The 21947-nt window shown below is 43.1% G+C and overlaps 1 protein-coding gene across 1 annotated transcript in view; it reads right to left on the reverse strand.

The window, feature by feature from the left end:
* Nucleotides 1–820: 820 nt before the first annotated feature.
* Nucleotides 821–21947, reverse strand: part of LOC133584589 (neurexophilin-2) — a 293526-nt gene continuing 272399 nt past the window's right edge. The window contains exon 3 of the mRNA XM_061937732.1: nucleotides 821–2044. Within this exon, the coding sequence (XP_061793716.1) occupies nucleotides 1226–2044 (819 nt within the window). The 3' untranslated portion in view covers nucleotides 821–1225. The remainder of the gene's footprint in view (nucleotides 2045–21947) is intronic.

The raw sequence follows: 21947 nt of genomic DNA on the forward strand, positions 1-21947 counted from the left end.
GTTTTTGGTAAAAAAAAAAAAAAAATTAATATAGTTACAGACATTTTTTTCATAACAAGATATATATTATTTCCATATTTTCTTCTGTTGCTAGATAGTTGCTTGATTACTTTGCTTCATTGATCGTACCCCAATCAGCATTATACTGTACATGTGTGTGAATAACAGGAAGAAAAGCTCTGACTTGCCTGGGGCAGAAGTTACGGCAGGTGGTTTGCATGTACATTATACCGTAGCACTCCCGACGCCGAATGTAAGACGACCTGCCTTTTTCGTACTTGTTTTTTTTTCTAGGGGAAAATATACCTTCTTGTATTGAAGTCAGTACGGTAAGCACACTAAGAAACCAATATATCAAAACAATAAGTGCGCTGAGGGTTGAGATCAATATTTACACAAAGAGCTCCAAAAAAGGGGAAAGTTGAAGGGAGGAGAAAAAGGACAAAGCCTCATCCTAAGTAGGGATGATGTTTGAAACCGGTTTTCCCGGTTGTTCGATAAGAAAAGAACCGTTCGATAAGAAAATAACCGATTCCATGGACTCGAATACCTTTTTGAGAACCGGTTCTCGTTATCGAGGCCACTATAGTAAAGAAAAAGAGTTGGTTCTTTATTCGAATCCCTGGGAACGAATCCCGTTCCACAAGAAATGCCCTGTGGGACATCACAGGAAATGACGTAGCTCAGTCTAACGACTGAGCTACGTCATTTCCTGTGATGTCACACAAGCAGCAACAATAATGGACCGGAAAAAACGCCTCAAGGCATGGCTATTCACCTATAGTGACCACAGAAACAGGTTGTTTTTGTGTTACTGTATATATTAGTTTTTCTGGAAAAATCCCACTTAATATAATTTGGGTAACAACAGTCAATATTTTTATTTTTTATTTTTTTAGGGGGCAACAGTCAATATTTATTTATTTATTTTATTTTTTTCTTATAAAATAAAAGTGAGCTTTTGTTAAACCAAATATTGTGTTTTTTTCCATATATCTGATTCGATAAGACAATCGATAAGGAATCGGTTCGATAAGAGGATTCGATAATGGGCTCGAACTCGATAATTTCTTATCAAACATCATCCCTAATCCTAAGCATCCAAAACTCTGATGATACTTGTTTGAAATCACAGCAGTTTAGAGGCAAGAAAGTGTTCCCTGCTCCATCAATATGTAATCAATATGACTATCATTCCCATCAGTCTTTCTTCTTGCCTTTTTTTTTATCCAAAGTAAGGGTGCTCACTTTGGAAGTTGTAGTCCGGGCACACCTTTTGAACCAACTTGTAATCGATGCTAAAGAAGGAGATGAAGATGCAGATGACTTTGAAGGGTTTAGCGCAGAGCCAGGCGGCGTGTGACTGGGTGTGCTCCGTGAAGCACGTCTGCGACGGGTCGTACAGGCAGGGTTTAGGCTTCTTGGACCTGTTGGTTTTCTCGTACTCCACCCGGCAGTTAAAAGTCTTCACCTCTTTGGGGTCGACGGGGGATTGCTGGGTCTCTTGGATCTGGACCTCTTGTTGGCCGTGGGGGTGCAAGAACTGCTGCTGGAGGACCTCGAACTCCACCACTTTGGTGGGAGGGACAATACTGACTGACACGTTCCCAAGACTGGACGAATTGTGACGGAAATACACAGTGAACGTCCCGTTGATGTGGTCCACAATCTTCCCTGTCACTAACAAGCTGAACTTCAGGGTCTTGACGTTGAAGTAGAAATCCCCCCAGCCAAAGATCTTCTTAGTCTTCATTGCCGTCTTCAGAGAGTGCTTACGTTTTGAGCGGTACCCCGTCTGATCTACCAGAAGGGACTGGTTACGGGCCGTGTCGTAAGGGTTAAAGAAACTGTAGGCGGGCGGCTTGGATTTCAGGGGTGTCTGGTCAAAGGAGGAAGAGAAGATTCGGGTTTGGTATGGCGGTTTACCAGCTCCTCCTGGTGGTGCTCCACCTGTGCCTCCGGCCATGCTGTAAGGAAGAGTCTTCATTGCGGAGCCCACCTGGCCCAGGTCTGAGAAGTCCACTTTCTTGTCCAACCCTTGGACCTTGACATGGAAGAAACAATAGAAAATTAGTGTCAAATGTTGAAGCATGAAATGGCTGTTTGGGCGCTCGCATTCCAACGAGCTGCAGGTATGACATATCGCCCTCTTCCTGGTTCGACCATGTAAGCTAGGTCCAGGGATGGGCAGTAACAAGCTTCATGTAGCTAAGCTACGTAGGTTAACTACATTTTCCCGTAGCTGGGCGGTAGCTTAGCTAATTTTTTAACTAGTAGCTTTTTTTGTAGCTCAGCTACTTTTAAAGCCATGTAGCTAGGTAGCTTACATCAAAGCTACAAGCGACAAAGAGAGAACATGGACTGTGAATGCAGGCGGAAAAAAAAAATATGGAGAAAATACAATAAATAAATCAATCAATCAATCAATGTTTACTTATATATCCCTAAATCACGAGTGTCTCAAAGGGCTGCACAAGCCACAACGACATCCTCGGCTCAGATCCCACATCAGGGCAAGAAAAAACTCAACCCAATGGGATAACAATGAGAAACCTTGGAGGGGACCGCAAATGAGGGTTCAATATGATGTCGGTCCACCTTTTGCAGCTATTACAGCTTCAACTCTTCTGGGAAAGCTGTCTACAAGGTTGCGGAGTGTGTTTATAGGAATTTTCCACTATTCTTCCAAAAAGCGTATTGGTAAGGTCACACACTAATGTTGGTCGAGAAGGCCTGGCTCTCAGTCTCCGTTCTAATTCATCCCAAAGGTGTTCTATCGGGTTCAGGTCAGGACTCTGTGCAGGCCAGTCAAGTTCATCCACACCAGACTCTGTCATCCATGTCTTTATGTCCTTGTGCACACTGGTGTACAGTCATGTTGGAAGAGGAAGGTTTCTCATTGTATCCCATTGGGTTGAGTTTTTTCTTGCCCTGATGTGGGATCTGAGCCGAGGATGTCGTTGTGGCTTGCGCAGCCCTTTGAGACACTCGTGATTTAGGGCTATATGAGAGTGGAGGGAGATGTGGCCAGCGCTGGGCGTGGCAGTGCTGACGGCGAGACACAGCTGGCAGCTGATTAGATTTCACAGGTGGTACGTGTTAATCTAATCATCTGTTGTCTTTAACAGTAAGCGGCCGGGAGCAGGAGAAGAGAGATGATACGGACGCGGCTGAAAAGTCGCGTCTTTCAGGAGAGAAAACTTTTGTTAAAAACCCATGTTTATTAAAACCTTGTTAAAGGCCTACTGAAACCCACTACTACCGACCACGCAGTCTGATAGTTTATATATCAATGATGAAATCTTAACATTGCACCACATGCCAATACTAAAGTGCAATTTTAAATTTCGCGCAAAATATCCTGCTGAAAACATCCCGGTATGATGACGTCAGCGCATGACGTCACGGATTGTAGAGGACATTTTGGGACAGCATGGTGGCCAGCTATTAAGTCGTCTGTTTTCATCGCAAAATTCCACAGTATTCTGGACATCTGTGTTGGTGAATCTTTTGCAATTTGTTCAATGAACAATGGAGACAGCAAAGAAGAAAGCTGTAGGTGGGAAGCGGTGTATTGCGGCCGATTGCAGCAACACAAACACAGCCGGTGTTTCATTGTTTACATTCCCGGAAGATGACAGTCAAGCTTTACCATTGGCCTGTGGAGAACTGGGACAACAGAGACTCTTACCAGGAGGACTTTGAGTTGGATATGCAGACGCGGTACCGTGAGTACGCATGCAGCTGCGGCTTCCAAACATTTGATCGCTTGCTCGTACGTGCGTGCCGCTATGTGCATGTCACGTACGTAACTTTGGGGACTTTGGGGAAATATATGTGCTGTATGAACTTTGGGGAGGTGAAAGGTACTTTGGGCTGTGGGATTGAGTGTGTTGTGCAGGTGTTTGAGTTGTATTGGCAGGTTATATGGACGGGAGGGGGGAGGTGTTTGTTATGCGGGATTAATTTGTGGCATATTAAATATAAGCCTGGTTGTGTTGTGGCTAATAGAGTATATATATATGTCTTGTGTTTATTTACTGTTTTAGTCATTCCCAGCTGAATATCAGGTCTCACCCGCCTCTCACAGCATCTTCCCTATCTGAATCGCTCCCACTGCCCTCTAGTCCTTCACTCTCACTTTCCTCATCCACGAATCTTTCATCCTCGCTCAAATTAATGGGGAAATTGTCGCTTTCTCGGTCCGAATCGCTCTCGCTGCATGATTGTAAACAATGTGCGGATGTGAGGAGCTCCACAACCTGTGACGTCACGCTACTCGTCTGCTACTTCCGGTACAGGCAAGGCTATTTTATCAGCGACCAAAAGTTGCGAACTTTATCGTCGATGTTCTCTACTAAATCCTTTCAGCAAAAAATATGGCAATATCGCGAAATGATCAAGTATGACACATAGAATGGACCTGCTATCCCCGTTTAAATAAGAAAATCACATTTCAGTAGGCCTTTAAAACCTGCACGCTTGGCTCCTGTGCCGTGTGTGTCAATAATTATAAGTAAACAATAAGTAAACATTGATTGATTGATTGATTGAGCTCCTGAGAGCGGCCCATTCTTTCACAAATGTTTGTAGAAACAGTCTCAATGCCTAAGTGCTTGATTTTATACACCTGTGGCCGGGCCAAATGATTAGGACACCTGATTCTCATCATTCGGACGGGTGGCCAAATACGTTTGGCAATGTAGTGTATGTTTCCCCGGAGAATCTGGCCAGATTAGTTTGAAACTAATCCCCACCAGCAAACATTTCAAGATGAGTCCATGATCACACCCTTCCGTAGTGGCAGGTATGATCCCATCAATCACTTACTCCAGTAGATAAGTCCATATTTCTATTAGCGCAGGCGTCACTCAGTCATGAAATGAACGTATCAGTTTCTGATGACTATTCATTAGCGCGCCTTCTGCCCACATTGATTGATGCTTGAATAAGTGAATGCTTATTGAACACGAAAATAAACGTCAATGGTCAGGTGTTGATAAATGACTAGTGACAGGGATAATGATCCCTTTGAAGACGTTCACTGCCGTCCACGCCGAGACAAGAGCGCCATTGCGCCGATGAGTCAATGCTGCTCTACGGGAGTCGAAAATAAGCTGGATTTAATGTCTGGGAAAAAAAAGTATGTAGAGTCAGTGGACGTGTGACGACAACTCCCCTGTCAATGTGCTGTCAGCAGTGTTGTGCTTTCGCTCCGTGTGTTGCCATCTGTCAGGCTAACACTGTGCGGGTGCAGTGCTAATCATTTCCCAGAGCGCCGCTCGCACTATGATCAAAAACATCTGTAGGAACATAGCGCCCTAAACCTTCAACCCGAACCCTTGCACGTCATGCTAAAATCAATAAAGGTCTTCTGAACAAATTTCGATAACACTTTAGTAGGGGGAACATATTCACCATTAATTAGTTGCTTATGAACATGCAATCTAGTGACATATTGGCTCTTAATTAGTCATTATTAAGTAGTTATTAATGCCTTATTGTAAAACTTTAGTATGGGGAACATATTCACCATTAATTAGTTGCTTATTAACATGCAACTTAAGAACATATTGGCTCTTAATTAGTCATTATTAAGTACTTATTAATGCTTTATAGTAACACTTTAGTATGGGGAACATATTCACCATTAATTAGTTTCTTATTAAAGTAACAAATTCTTAATTTAGAGTTATTTGGACACTAGGGGAACACATAAGGGTTAGGGTTAGGGTTAGGGTTAGGGATAAGCAATAATTCTGAGGTTATTGAGGGAAGACTCTTAGTTAATGGCTTACTGGTTGTATAAAAAGGCCACATTTTGAGGACCAGTCAAAGACAATTTAGTAACATATTAGCTCTTAATTAGTAATTATTAAGTACTTATTGCCTTATAGTAACACTTTAGTTGGGGGAACATATTCACCATTAATGAGTTGCTTTTTAACATGCAAATTAGTGACATATTGGCTCTTAATTAGTCATTATTAAGTACTTAATAATGCCTTAAAGTAACACTTTAGTATGGGGAACATATTCACCATTAATTAGTTGCTTATCAACATGCAAGTTAAGAACATATTGGCTCTTAATTAGTCATTATTAAGTACTTAATAATGCCTTATAGTAACACTTTAGTATGGAGAACATATTCACCATTAATTAGTTACTTATTAACATGCAAGTTAAGAACATATTGGCTCTTAATTAGTCATTATTAAGTAGTTATTAATGCCTTATAGTAACACTTTAGTATGGGCAACATATTCACCATTAATTAGTTGCTTATTAACATGCAAATTAAGAACATGTTGGCTCTTAATTAGTCATTATTAAGTACTTATTAATGCTTTATAGTAACACTTTAGTATGGGGAACATATTCACCATTAATTAGTTGCTTATTAACATGCAAATTAGTAACATATTGGCTCTTAATTAGTCATTATTAAGTACTTATTAATGCCTTATAGTAACACTTTAGTATGGGCAACATATTCACCATTAATTAGTTGCTTATTAACATGCAAGTTAAGAACATATTGGCTCTTAATTAGTCATTATTAAGTACTTATTAATGCCTTATAGAAACACTTTAGTATGGGGAACATATTCACTAGGGGTGTGGAGAACAATCGATTCGAATTCAAATCGCGATTCTCACGTTGTACAATTCAGTATCGATTCCCATTTTTCAAAAATCAAATTTTATTTTATTTTTTTATTTATTTTAATTTTATTTTTTTATTGATCAATCCAATAAAACAATACACAGCAATACCATAAGAATGCAATCCAATTCCAAAACCAAACCCGACCCAGCAACACTCAGAACTGCAATAAACAGATCAATTGAGAGGAGACACAAACACGACACAGAACAAACCAAAAGTAGTGAAACAAAAATGAATATTATCAACAACAGTATCAATATTAGTTACAAATTCAACATAGCAGTGATTAAAAATCCCTCATTGACATTATCATTAGACATTTATAAAAAAAAAATGTAAAAAAAAGAACAATAGTGTCACAGTGTCTTACACTTGCATCGCATCTCATAAGCTTGACAACACACTGTGTCCAATATTTTTACAAATAAAAATAAGTCATATTTTTGGTTCATTTAATAGTTAAAACAAATTTACATTATTGCGATCAGTTGATAAAACTTTGTTCTTTACAATTATAAAAGCTTTTTACAAAAATCTACTACTCTGCTTGCATGTCAGCAGACTGGGGTAGATCCTGCTGAAATCCTATGTATTGAATGAATAGAGAATCCTTTTGAATCGGAAAAATACCATTTTTGAATCGAAAATCGCGTTGAATCGAAAAAAAAAAAAGATTTATAATCTAATCATGACCCCAAGAATCGATATTGAACACCCAAAGATTTGCAGCCCTAATATTCACCATTAACTAGTTGCTTATTAACATGCAAATTAGTAACATATTGGCTTTTAATTAGTCATTAATAAGTACTTATTAATGCCTTATTCTGCATGGCCTTTTTGTACAACCAGTAAGCCATTAACTAAGAGTCTTCCCTCAATAACCTCAGAATTATTGCTTATTAGTAACCCTAACCTCAACCCTAACCCTTATATATTCCCCTAGAGTCCAAATAACTCTAAATTAAGTCTTTGTTACTTTAATAAGCAACTAATTAATGGTGAATATGTTCCCCATACTAAAGTGTTACCGACATTTCAAGTCAATCCGACTCAATGACTGGGGTTCAATGTATTCATTTAATGACTGTAGTCATTTCATGAGAAAAAAAACCTGGTAATATTACAAGAACAAAGCCATTTTTACACTAAAATGTTTTACGAGACAAAAACCTTATCATGCACAAGAAAACATCCTAATATTACAAAACCAAAGTTTTTATTTTAGTTTCCGTGGATGCAATTGTAATTTACGAAACAAAAGTGTCAACTCTGCCGCCACCTTTTGGTTTGTACAAAACGCAAAAGCAGTGAAGTTGTCACGTTGCGTAAATGGTAAATAAAAACAGAATACAATGATTTGCAAATCCTTTTCAACTTATATTCAATTGAATAGACTGCAAAGACAAGATATTTAATGTTCATGCGGAGAAACATTTTTTTCAAATAATCATGAACTTAGAATTTAATGGCAGCAACACATTGCAAACAAGTTGTCACAGGGGCATTTTTACCACTGTGTTACATGGCCTTTCCTTTTAACAACACTCAGTAAACGTTTGGGAACTGAGGAGACACATTTTTGAAGTGGAATTATTTCCCATTCTTGCTTGTTGTAAAACTTAAGTTGTTCAACAGTCTCGCTTCTGCTATTTTAGGCTTCATATTGCACCACACATTTTCAATTGGAAACAGGTCTGGACTACAGGCAGGCCAGTCTATTACCCGCACTCTTTTACTATGAAGCCACGCTGTTGTAACACGTGGCTTGGCATTGTCTTGCTGAAATAAGAAGGGGCGTCCATGATAACATTGCTTGCATGGCAACATATGTTGCTCCAAAACCTGTATGTACCTTTCAGCATTAATGGCACCTTCACAGATGTGTAAGTTACCCATGCCTTGGGCACTAATACACCCCCATACCATCACAGATGCTGGCTTTTCAACTTTGCGCCTCAAACAGTTCGGATGTTTCTTTTCCTCTTTGTTCCGGAGGACACGACGTCCACAGTTTCCAAAAACAATTTGAAATGTGGACTCGTCTGCCAGAGGTGCATCATTATAGTATAGTTTAGTATTGAGCAAAGGCTGTGATACATATGTACATGTGATTTTTTTATACTTTTAATAATTTCAAAGTAAAGCACTGTGAATACTTTCTGGATAATTCCAGATAATTTTCTGCAGGCCAGGACATAATGAACTAAGGACCGCACTTTGAACACACCTGATTGCAAACTATTCAAAATAAAATAAACATAAACGTAAAATAAACATAACCAGGTGTGTGTGCATATATATATATATATATATATATATATATATATATATATATATATATATATATATATATATATAAATATATATATATATATATATATATATATATATATATATATATATATATATTAGGTCAGGAAAAAACACAAGAGGCTATATCATCCCTACAAGCTTGTTTCGCAGGTTTCCCTGCAAAAAACCTGCAAAACAGGCTTGGAGGGATGATATAGCTTCTTGTGTTTTTTTCCTGACCTAACGTATATTCCGCTCTAGCCCGGTATTGAGCACTGTATAACGGATAAACCACAGAAACTTTGACTGTGTATATATATATATATATATATATATATATATATATATATATATATATATATATATATATATATATATATATATAAATATATATCAGTGACGTGCAGTCAGGGGAGGCAGGTGAGGCGGGACCCCACCTGCCATCATGGAAAGAAAAAAAATGTAAAAAGAAAAAAAAAATAATTAAATTGTTAAATGTATCCAGTGATTATACTATAAAGTTATTTTCCATTTAACTTCACCAGTTTTGTTACGGCGCACGCGCAGTCTGATTCTCCCTCCTCTGCGGGAACACTTGGAGGCTCCGTCTGTGCGCACCTCGGGACACGCCCACGGGTGCGCACATCCAGGAACGCGCCGCGCACGTCTCCGCCCTGCTCCAGCCACCAGCTGCAATCACTCGCTGGCAATCATCACACCTGGAACTGATGAAGGCGAGCTGTTTAAAAGACCAGTGGACCCTAGGATCGGCGGGGGAACTTAGTTTTCTCATGGTCTACCGTAAGCAACAAGCTTTATGCTCGATTCATGTTTCCTCTCCGTGCCTTGATTTGTCCCCTGTCTTCTCCCGTGTCCCCGCAGTACCCTCTGTCGCCTGGAAAGTGAGCTGTGCGTCTCACTTTCCCCTGGATCTCCCTCTGGACTCTGACTGCCTCCTTCGTTCCTCGACCTTTCTTTCGCCCCTGGATTCTGACGTCTCGCTCTCGCCCCGGATCATCTGCCTGCCCCCTGGACTTCCTCGTATCTCGTTCAACACGTTGGTAACACTCACTTCAGTTAAATTACACACATAGTCTTACACTACACACTCTTGTATTCTAGTTCACACTCCATTTCCTTAGTTCAGTAGTGTTTGTTATTATTATTATATATATATATTGAATTATTATATATATATATATATTAAATAATTGTATATACTGCCCCCTGGTGTCTGTTTGCCGTCACCTCCCCTTAGTCCAACCATTACAGTAAGTTCCCGCCAAAATTATTAAAGACCTGACGGCACAGTTCTTTAGCCCCGCCCCCAGTGACTTTAGTTCCGCCCCCTTTGAATTTTTTTTTTTTCTGCCTCTTGCCCCATTCACCATGTCTTTTTCTTTTTTTCGCTCCACACCGGAGGAGTTGTCTTGTCCTGACAAACTGTCGTGGAAAGGCATGTTTAGCAGTGATGTGAGCAAGGAGGAATTTACCCGTCGGCTGGACACCCTCCTCCCACCCTTAGTGACTGTTCCTCAGCCAGAAAGAAGCGTCTGGCATCCGCTTTCGGAGAGAGGGGGGGGTAGTGCTGGTGGCTGTGCTGATGGGGTGGCGCAGCTGCACCAAGACAGGCTACCCTCTGCCAGACTAATTCCACCTGTCTTCCGCTTTTCCCAGCCGCAACCACCAGTCCCTCGGCTAGCATCCGAGCTAGCACCAGTCCCTCGGCTAGCGTCCGAGCTAGCACCAGTCCCTCGGCTAGCGTCCGAGCTAGCACCAGTCCCTCGGCTAGCGTCCGAGCTAGCACCAGTCCCTCGGCTAGCGTCCGAGCTAGCACCAGTCCCTCGGCTAGCGTCCGAGCTAGCACCAGTCCCTCGGCTAGCGTCCGAGCTAGCACCAGTCCCTCGGCTAGCGTCCGAGCTAGCACCATCCCCTCGGCTAGCGTCCGAGCTAGCACCAGCCCCTCGGCTAGCGTCCGAGCTCGCACCAGCCCCTCGGCTAGCGTCCGAGCTCGCACCAGCCCCTCGGCTAGCGTCCGAGCTCGCACCAGCCCCTCGGCTAGCGTCCGAGCTCGCACCAGTCCCTCGGCTAGCGTCAGAGTTAGCACCAGCCCCTCGGCTTTCCTCCGAGCTAGCACCAACCCCTCGGCTAGCCTCCGAGCTAGCACCAACCCCTCGGCTAGCCTCCGAGCTAGCACCAACCCCTCGGCTAGTCTCCGAGCTAGCACCAGTCCCCAGGCTAGCCTCCGAGCTAGCACCAGCTCCCAGGCTGGCCCCCACGTCCCCACCAGCTCCCAGGCTGGCCCCCACGTCTCCACCAGCTCCCAGGCTGGCCCCCTCGTCTCCGCCAGCTCCCAGGTTGGCCCCGACCTCTGCCCCTCGGCTGGCAGCACCGGCTTCAGCACCTCGGCCAACTCCTCAGCTGCCCTCCTCGGCGCCGATGACGTCTGCCGCTTCCACGGCGCCGATGACGTCTGCCGCTTCCACGCCGCCGATGACGTCCGCCGCTTCCACGCCGCCGATGACGTCCGCCGCTTCCACGCCGCCGATGACGTCCGCCGCTTCCACGCCGCCGATGACGTCCGCCGCTTCCACGCCGCCGATGACGTCCGCCGCTTCCACGCCGCCGATGACGTCCGCCGCTTCCACGCCGCCGATGACGTCTGCCGCTTCCACGCCGCCGATGACGTCTGCCGCTTCCACGCCGCCGATGACGTCTGCCGCTTCCACGCCGCCGATGACGTCTGCCGCTTCCACGCCGCCGATGACGTCCGCCGCTTCCACGCTTCTGACGTCACCTCCTCGTTTCCGGCGAGACGCACCACGGCGCCAATCACGTCCGCCTTCCCGACGGCCAAGATGGTGGCCGTCCCTTGGTCGCCCGCCTCGCCGGCTTCAGCGGCGTTCTTCTCGCCGCCGCCACCAGATTCGTCCTCGGTGGATTCGGGGACACTTGGGCCGGCGACCCACCACCAGTTTGCCCCTCCGCCCTCCCTTGACTGTTGTTCCTGTTTTTTCGGGGGTTCGACTTCCAGGACATCTGGAATCTGTCCATAGGGGGGGGGTACTGTTACGGCGCACGCACAGTCTGATTCTCCCTCCTCTGCGGGAACACTTGGAGGCTCCGTCTGTGCGCACCTCGGGACACGCCCACGGGTGCGCACATCCAGGAACGCGCCGCGCGCGTCTCCGCCCTGCTGCAGCCACCAGCTGCAATCACTCGCTGGCAATCATCACACCTGGAACTGATGAAGGCGAGCTGTTTAAAAGACCAGTGGACCCTAGGATCGGCGGGGGAACTTAGTTTTCTCATGGTGTACCGTAAGCAACAAGCTTTATGCTCGATTCATGTTTCCTCTCCGTGCCTTGATTTGTCCCCTGTCTTCTCCCGTGTCCCCGCAGTACCCTCCGTCGCCTGGAAAGTGAGCAGTGCGTCTCACTTTCCCCTGGATCTCCCTCTGGACTCTGACTGCCTCCTTCGTTCCTCGACCTTTCTCTCGCCCCTGGATTCTGACGTCTCGCTCTCGCCCCGGATCATCTGCCTGCCCCCTGGACTTCCTCGTATCTCGTTCAACACGTTGGTAACACTTACTTCAGTTAAATTACACACATAGTCTTACACTACACACTCTTGTATTCTAGTTCACACTCCATTTCCTTAGTTCAGTAGTGTTTGTTATTATTATTATTATATATATATATTGAATTACTATATATATATATATATATATATTAAATAATTGTATATACTGCCCCCTGGTGTCTGTTTGCCGTCACCTCCCCTTAGTCCAACCATTACAAGTTTTAGATTATTTTTTATTCAAAATCGCTGAATTTTCACATTTGCCGTTCAAATACTGAGAAGAGACGGTGCGGTGATCAGCAGCCAGTTGAGGCACGTCACTCAGTTGTGCCTCACCATGGATTGCGTACTCGGCTAACTGCTGGCCTGCTGTGCAGTGAGACCGTATTGCTATATGAACTATATTATACATTTCCATAGTTTAGTTAGCTGAGGTATATAATGTACAGTGTATTTTGTCAACAACTGTATGTGTGTAACGTATTTCTTGTGCTGAGCAATCATAAAACTGCTGCGAAGACGCACTGTGTGAGGCTCGCGGTAATCCCGCCTCCTGGTGGTAGAAAATGCACTCCCGCCGTAGAATGCACCCCCCGACGGGAGTGTTATATCAACTAAAGCCCAGACTTAGAGTTTCCACGTTTGAATCTATTTAAAAAAGTTATTTAATAAGAAGCCAAAAAGTGCAAAAACAATAATGTTCGTGTTGGAGGAGTTGTGAATAACTGCAGGGCCACAACATTGGGTACACCTGCAGACTGCAGCACGGATTATTCACAACTCCTCCAACACGAACATTATTGTTTTTGCACTTTTTGGCTTCTTATTGAGCTGCTGCATTTTTTGGTTGGGTTGTTTATTTCTATTGAGTAACTTCTACATTTCTAAAAGGGGAGGAATGTAATAGAGTGATCTATGTTTGTCTGTTGCCATCTCCTGGTTAATGTTGGCTATAGCGTACTGTGGTTACTTTTTGGTTGGCCAACGATTTACGTGGTGTTGCGCACCTGACGTCAAGTGTGTTGAGTCTGTTCTGAAGTCTACAGTAAAGAGACGTACTTCATCAGTCTTTAGGGTTCATATGTTTGTAAATCTGACTGTGATGAAGTCAGTGCCTCACCAGCCATCAACCTCACCGCACGTCACTGATATATATATATACATATATATATATATATATATTAGAGCTGTCAAAGTTAATGCAATGAATATACAAAAACAAAGCCATTGTACTTTTAGTTTATGAGACAAACACCTATTTCACAAGAAAAAGTCCTAATATTTTGATAATTAAGTTTTTTTTTTTTTTTTACTTGAACACAGTTGTAATTTACGCAACAAAAACTTGCATTTTCACAAGAAAAAGGCTTGTTTTAAGTGTTGCCAAAGAACAAAAATACCAATCGGTTTCAACTTAAAGACAGCGATAAGTCCATTCCAGTCAGCTAATGGTGAATAAATCAGTGTTTTCCATGCCTACCATTGTTGTCTGTTTGACTAAATTGACTTCATCAAACATTTTCTGATATTCCACTCTACAAAATATTAAAAGTATTCATACTGATATCATACGGGATCAATATTGGTATCGGCCAATACTCAAGGCTATAAAAGAGATATTGTATCGGAAGTGAAAAGTGGGGGCACCCCTGAACATTTCACAAAAAATCAACCTCATAGACGAAGAAGTAAAAAAATCCCATGGGTAAAACTTGTGCAGCCCTTTGAGACACTCGTGATTTAGGGCTATATGAGTAAACTTTGATTGATTGATCGAAAACTACTGTGTTAAGATGACTAAAACATCAATTTAATATTACATGAAAAAAGCAATACAATTACTGGAACACATTTGACAGGACAATGGTGAAAGAAACAATATTTAGTAGCGCCTGAGTAGTAGAAGAGTTAGCAGAGAAGTATGTACTCAAACACTATAGTCTGTCGTCATAGTAACCAAACTAATTATTGCCAGAAGTTGCTTTCTTCTCTTTGCATGAAACCCAATGTCAACAGGAGGCAATAAACAGATGGAGTTCACAACATAAATAGAAAAAATTTTTGTTCTTGACAGGAAATCTATTTTGATGATTTCTTTGATAAATATCAGCTATTTCCCCTCGACACCAAATCCATACACTACGGAATTATAACTTTTTATTCCAAAAAAAGGAAATATGCCTTATGAGTCACCCTCTAGTGAGTTAATTAATTAGTCACAAGACGTGAGAGTAAATGGTGATGATGATGAAAACATGATTTTGGACCCCCAAGGGCCAGTTCTCTTCCAGTCCACCCTGTGTTTGATAGTGGAATTCGGTCCACACTGACACTAAAGCACGCCGCTTCTGCTTGTTTAAAAGTGCCTCATGGTACGAAACTGTAATACTACAACTGTGGTGCTGAGTGCATCAACTCATTGAACATCCAAACTTTGCAAAGTGTCACGGCGCGTGCACAATCCCGCATGCAAGGCTGCAGGCAATCGTCAATCTGCGCAACTGGGTCTGATGAGGGCGGGCAGCATAAAGACCAGCGGAAGACCCGAAAATCCAGTGCCGGAACGTAGTTCACTCTCGCAGTAAGCATCCCGTCTCTAGCTCTCTCTATGTGCCTTCCCTGTGCCCGTGTCTTATGTCCTTTGTGTTCCTCGCAGTGCTTCCACTGTTTCCCGTGATCAAGCTGTGTGCCTCGACTTCCCTCTAGATTCCGGACTGCCTCCCTCGATCCTCGACCACTGCCTGGACACGAACCTCGTTGCTAGTCTCCACCCCCGACCGCTTGCCTGCCCACAGACTGCCTTCTCTCCTCGCCCCGTTGGTCTGACGAAGGATTTGTTCAACATGCACATACAACAAACTCTGGTAACATTCACATGGTTAATTCTACACATCGTTTTGCACCTATCACTTAGAGTAGCATACACATCCCACCTATTCATTAAGTTCAAGAATACTATTGAGCTGATTCCTGCCATGGTGTCGTCTCCTTCCCCCGTTGTACTTAACACAAAGACTGCCTGGCATGGATACTGACAACAAAGATTCTTAATATGTGGATTTTTTGCATTAGTACAACAACTTCTGTTTATTTAATCAGTGTTGGCAAAAGAAGCAGCTTGACTTCTCCAAAATCCGATATATTAAAATTTTAATATGACTACTTTGATCACTAATACTATAGATTTTATTCAAATATACATATACAAACCCCGTTTCCATATGAGTTGGGAAATTGTGTTAGATGTAAATATAAATGGAATACAATGATTTGCAAATCATTTTCAACCCATATTCAGTTGAATATGCTACAAAGACAACATATTTGATGTTCAAACTGATAAAAAAAATGGTTTTTGTTGCAAATAATCATTAACTTTAGAATTTGATGCCAGCAACACGTGACAAAGAAGTTCGGAAAGGTGGCAATAAATACTGATAAAGTTGAGGAATGCTCATCAAACACTTATTTGGAACATCCCACAGGTGAACAGGCAAATTGGGAACAGGTGGGTGCCATGATTGGGTATAAAAGTAGATTACATGAAATGCTCAGTCATTCACAAACAAGGATGGGGCGAGGGTCACCACTTTGTCGACAAATGCGTGAGCAAATTGTTGAACAGTTTAAGAAAAACCTTTCTCAACCAGCTATTGCAAGGAATTTAGGGATTTCACCATCTACGGTCCGTAATATCATCAAAGGGTTCAGAGAATCTGGAGAAATCACTGCACGTAAGCAGCTTAGCTCGTGACCTTCGATCCCTCAGGCTATACTATCAAAAAGCGACATCAGTGTGTAAAGGATATCACCACATGGGCTCAGGAACACTTCAGAAACCCACTGTCAGTAACTACAGTTGGTCGCTACATCTGTATGTGCAAGTTAAAACTCTCCTATGCAAAGCCAAAGCCATTTATTTATTAACAACACCCAGAAACGCTTCGCCGGGCCCGAGCTCATCTAAGATGGACTGATGCAAAGTGGAAAAAGTGTTCTGTGGTCTGACGAGTCCACATTTTAAATTGTTTTTGGAAACCGTGGAACTAAGAGGAAAATAACCATTCAGACTGTTCTAGGCGCAAAGTTGAAAAGCCAGCATCTGTGATGGTATGGGGGTGTATTAGTGCCCAAGGCATGGGTAACTTACACATCTGTGAAGGCACCAATAATGCTGAAAGGTACATACAGGTTTTGGTTTTGTTTATGGATATGGCCGCTGACATGACCAATGGCAAAAATGTCAGTTCTTTTCCTGAAAGTACTTTATAAAGGAAGGCAAGATTGTTAAGTAAATATCTCCGCCATGCCTCAATGGTTTGATTTCAACTTTTTGGGACTTTTGCAGATCCCAAATAAACCAATTGTCATGATCTGTGGTTTGGATCATGTTTTAGGTTATTTTCTGTTTAAAGACTCCATAGTTCCTGGTTGCACTTCCGTGTTTGTTTGTTACCTTGACAACCATTAGTGTCACCTGTTTTACGTCTTGGACTCATGCACCTGTTGCTAATTATGTTCACCTGTCTCTGATTAGTGTTCGGCCGCTCACCTGCTACCCGAGCACTAATCAGAGGCATTATTTAAGTTTGCCTTTGACAGTCAGTCAGCCTGGCATCATTGTTTGCTACATGCAACCTGTCTACGTGAGTTTTGCCTTGTATTTAGTTTATGCTAAGTGTTTGATTCATGCCATGCTATGTAAGTCTTGTTTGTTTCATGCCACAGTTACCTGAGTATTGTTTGTCCCTAGTCCATGCTAAGAAGTAGCATTAGCTCCAAGTGCGATCAACACGTTGTGCCTTCGCCTTGTGTTCCATTTTGTTGGTACTACTTTGGTAGTTTGAGAAATAAATCATGTTTTTACCTACACGCCATGTCCGGAGTGGTTTGTCTGCATTCTTGGAAGAACAACCCCGCAGCAAGCTGCGACCCCCCCATCGTGACACCAATAGGAAGGAAGAAAAGTGTTTTTTGCATAACAAGTCCCCTTTAGGTCAAATACACTATATTGCCAAAAGGATTTGGCCACCTGCCTTGACTCACATATGAACCTGAAGTGGCATCCCATTCCTAACCCATAGGGTTCAATATGATGTGGGTCCACCTGTTGCAGCTATTACAGCTTCAACTCTTCTGGGAAGGCTGTCCACAAGGTTGCGGAGTGTGTTTATAGGAATTTTCCACCATTCTTCCAAAAGCGCATTGGTGAGGTCACACACTGATGTTGGTCGAGAAGGCCTGGCTCTCAGTCTCTGTTCTAATTCATCCCAAAGGTGATCGGATTCAGGTCAGGACTTTGTGCAGGCCAGTCAGGTTTATCCACACCAGACTCTGTCATCCATGTCTTTATGGACTTTGCTTTGTGCACTGGTGCACAGTCATGTTGGAAGAGGAAGGGGCCCGCTCCAAACTGTTCCCACAAGGTTGGGAGCATGGAATTGTCCAAAATGTTTTGGTATTCTGGAGCATTCAAAGTTCCTTTCACTGGAACTAAAGGGCCAAGCCCAACTCCTGAAAAACAACCCCACACCATAATTCCTCCTCCACCAAATTTCAGACTCGGCACAATGCAGTCCGTATTGTACCGTTCTCCTGGTAAACTCCAAACACCCAGACTTGTGCTTGATTTTATACACCTGTGGCCGGGCCAAGTGATTAGGGCACCTGATTCTGTTTATTTCAATTGTAGATTGTCACGTCAAAACTATGAATGAACACATGTGGAGTTATGTACTTAACAAAAAAAAGGTGAAATAACTGAAAACATGTTTTATATTCTAGTTTCTTCAAAATAGCCACCCTTGGCTCTGTTTACTGCTTTGCACACTCTTGGCATTCTCTCCATGAGCTTCAAGAGGTAGTCACTAGAAATGGTTTTCACCTCACAGGTGTGCCTTATCAGGGTTGATTAGTGGAATTTCTAGCTTTATCAATGGGCCTGGGACCATCAGTAGTGTTGGGAATGAGAAGTTGTGTCCAAAATTTTTAGCCTGTACTGTAGGGCAGCACGGTGGAAGAGGGGTTAGTGCATCTGCCTCACAATACGAAGGTCCTGAGTAGTCTTTCTGTGTGGAGTTTGAATGTTCTCCCCGTGACTGCGTGGGTTCCCTCCGGGTACTCCGGCTTCCTCCCACCTCCAAAGACATGCACCTGGGGATAGGTTGATTGGCAACACTAAATTGGCCCTAGTGTGTGAATGTGAGTGTGAATGTTGTCTGTCTATCTGTGTTGGCCCTGCGATGAGGTGGCGACTTGTCCAGGGTGTACCCCGCCTTCCGCCCGATTGTAGCTGAGATAGGCTCCAGCGCCCCCCGCGACCCCAAAGGGAATAAGCGGTAGAAAATGGATGGATGGATGGATGTATGTAAATAGTGGGGCATATTGAAGGCAGTACTAGGACCCCCCTTAGGAGGGGAGAGTCCACCTCAATCCTTTTATTCTAAGCCAGGCTAACTAGAACTTGTTGCTCATCCTCCTAATATTCGGGGTCAAAAATATACGTTTCTGGATCATCATTTGTCTTAAAGTAGTCTTTGAAGGCTCTCACAAACTCTGCAATGATTAGTAGTGTTGTTGTTGTTGTTGAAGGGAAAAGCGAACAATATGATCGGTCTATGAAATTAAGTCGCAGTTTTTTTCATAGTTTTTTTCATAGTGTGCGACTTATACTCAGGAGCGACTTATGTGTGAAATTATTAACACATTACCGTAAAATATCAAATAATATTATTTAGCTCATTCACGTAAGAGACTAGACGTATAAGATTTCATGGGATTTGGCGATTAGGAGTGACAGATTGTTTGGTAAACGTATAGCATGTTCTATATGTTATAGTTATTTGAATGTGGCCTAGTGGTTAGAGTGTCCGCCCTGAGATCGGTAGGTTGTGAGTTCAAACCCCGGCCGAGTCATACCAAAGACTATAAAAATGGGACCCATTACCTCCCTGCTTGGCACTCAGCATCAAGGGTTGGAATTGGGGGTTAAATCACCAAAAATGATTCCCGGGCGCAGCACCGCTGCTGCCCACTGCTCCCCTCGCCTCCCAGGGGTTGATCAAAGGGGATGGGTCAAATGCAGAGGACAAATTTCACCACACCTAGTGTGTGTGTGACAATCATTGGTACTTTAACTTTAACTTACCATAATATGTTACGTTAACATACCAGGCACGTTCTCAGTTGGTTATTTATGCCTCATGTAATGTACACTTATTCAGGCTGTTGTTCACTATTCTTTATTTATTTTAAATTGCCTTTCAAATGTCTATTGTTGGGTTTTATCAAATAAATTTCCCCATAAAAATGCGACTTATACTCCAGTGCGACTTATATATGTTTTTTTTTCTTCTTTATTATGCATTTTCGGCAGGTGCGACTTATACTCCGGTGCGACTTATACTCCGAAAAATACGGTACATGTTATTTTGTTTGGTTAAAGACTCCCTTAGTTGTGTTTCAACACCCCTGGGTTTGTGATTTCTTGGTTGCCATGGGTGCTGATTATTTTCACCTTCAAATTTCTTGCTTTATCTTTGCTTATCAGGACAGTCAAGTTCATCCACACCAGACTCTGTCATCCATGTGGCCAGGCCAAGTGATTGGGACACCTGATTCTGATCATTTGGATGGGTGGCCAACTACTTTTGGCAATATAGTGTATCATTGGACCCTATCTGCATCCTTTTTGGGTCCATTCGGCGTTACACAAGTCAAAAAAAGCAAATTGAGCTGCCCGCCGGTTATGGATGAGCCGCATGTTTGTTGGAATGCTGCGGGATATTGTAGCAGAAGATGGAATAGGCAGTGCGGAGGACTTATACATATGCATGATGGCGGCAACTCAATAAGAGAACAATCTAGAGCGCACAATCACATTACAGAGCTTGTGAGACAGAGGGAGATGCCCAGGAAAATGTTATTATCGCACAAGTGCGATGAGTAAAGCGAGCTTGTGTACATTTCCCCGGAAAGGGGGAACATTAATCATCTTTAACTTCATTTAGAGGTTCATCTGAGCAAGAAGCATCTTTGGGAGAGCCTATAAGCTACCTGGCGAATGGAATGTAAGGATTGTTGGTGCAAGAAGGTTATGACTCAGAGAGAGCAGACATGACAGGAAATTGGATGCATGCGGGCTGGAACTTCACACTATTATTAAATGGAAAAGGTCAAACCACCTCAGAATTGACTGCTGAAAGCTGATATATTTCCACAATTAAGATCTCTTTTCATCATTACGGAGGTGCGGGATCAATGTCTGCCAGGTATCTGATGTACTTCACTCCTACATTCATCAGGAACTTCCTCACCCTCCCTCCCTGAGGACTGATGACAAGATGAGAGCTGCCTGTCTCGGAGCTCTTTGCAGCCTCCTTCCTTTGTTTAATTGGACTTTTATTGGTCACAATCAATTCATCTTCATCTGTGCTGCGGGCGCCATTGATCCGCTGTCACATGGAAACAAGTTCCACTGCCGCCATGCGAACGCTTATTGTTTCTTCAACAAGTTCTTGTTTAGCCCACCTTTAGTGACATGTCATCTGATCTGATGGGTTTAGTTCCTGCAAACTTTTTTTGGTGTATACATGACATTAAATACATATACATGTGCACTTAAAGGCCTACTGAAATGTGATTTTCTTATTTAAACGGGGATAGCAGGTCCATTCTATGTGTCATACTTGATCATTTCGCGATATTGCCATATTTTTGCTGAAAGGATTTAGTAGAGAACATCGACGATAAAGTTCGCAACTTTTGGTCGCTGATAAAAAAGCCTTGCCTGTACCGGAAGTAGCAGACGAGTAGCGTGACGTCACAGGTTGTGGAGCTCCTCACATCTGCACATTGTTTACAATCATGGCCACCAGCAGCGAGAGCGATTCAGACCCAAAAAGCGACGATTTCCCCATTAATTTGAGCGAGGATGAAAGATTTGTGGATGAGGAAAGTGAGAGTGAAGGACTAGAGGGCAGTGGGAGCGATTCAGATAGGGAAGATGCTGTGAGAGGCGGGTGGGACCTGATATTCAGCTGGGAATGACTAAAACAGTAAATAAACACAAAACATATATATACTCTATTAGCCACAACACAACCAGGCTTATATTTAATATGCCAGAAATTAATCCCGCATAACAAACACCTCCCCCCTCCCGTCCATATAACCCGCCAATACAACTCAAACACCTGCACAACACACTCAATCCCACAGCCCAAAGTATCGTTCACCTCCCCAAAGTTCATACAGCACACATATTTCCCCAAAGTCCCCAAAGTTACGTACGTGACATGCACATAGCGGCACGCACGTACGGGCAAGCGATCAAATGTTTGGAAGCCGCAGCTGCATGCGCACTCACGGTACCGCGTCTGCGCATCCAACTCAAAGT

The sequence above is a fragment of the Nerophis lumbriciformis genome, linkage group LG03, assembly GCF_033978685.3.
Source record: "Nerophis lumbriciformis linkage group LG03, RoL_Nlum_v2.1, whole genome shotgun sequence".
Taxonomy (NCBI): Eukaryota; Metazoa; Chordata; class Actinopteri; order Syngnathiformes; family Syngnathidae; genus Nerophis; species Nerophis lumbriciformis.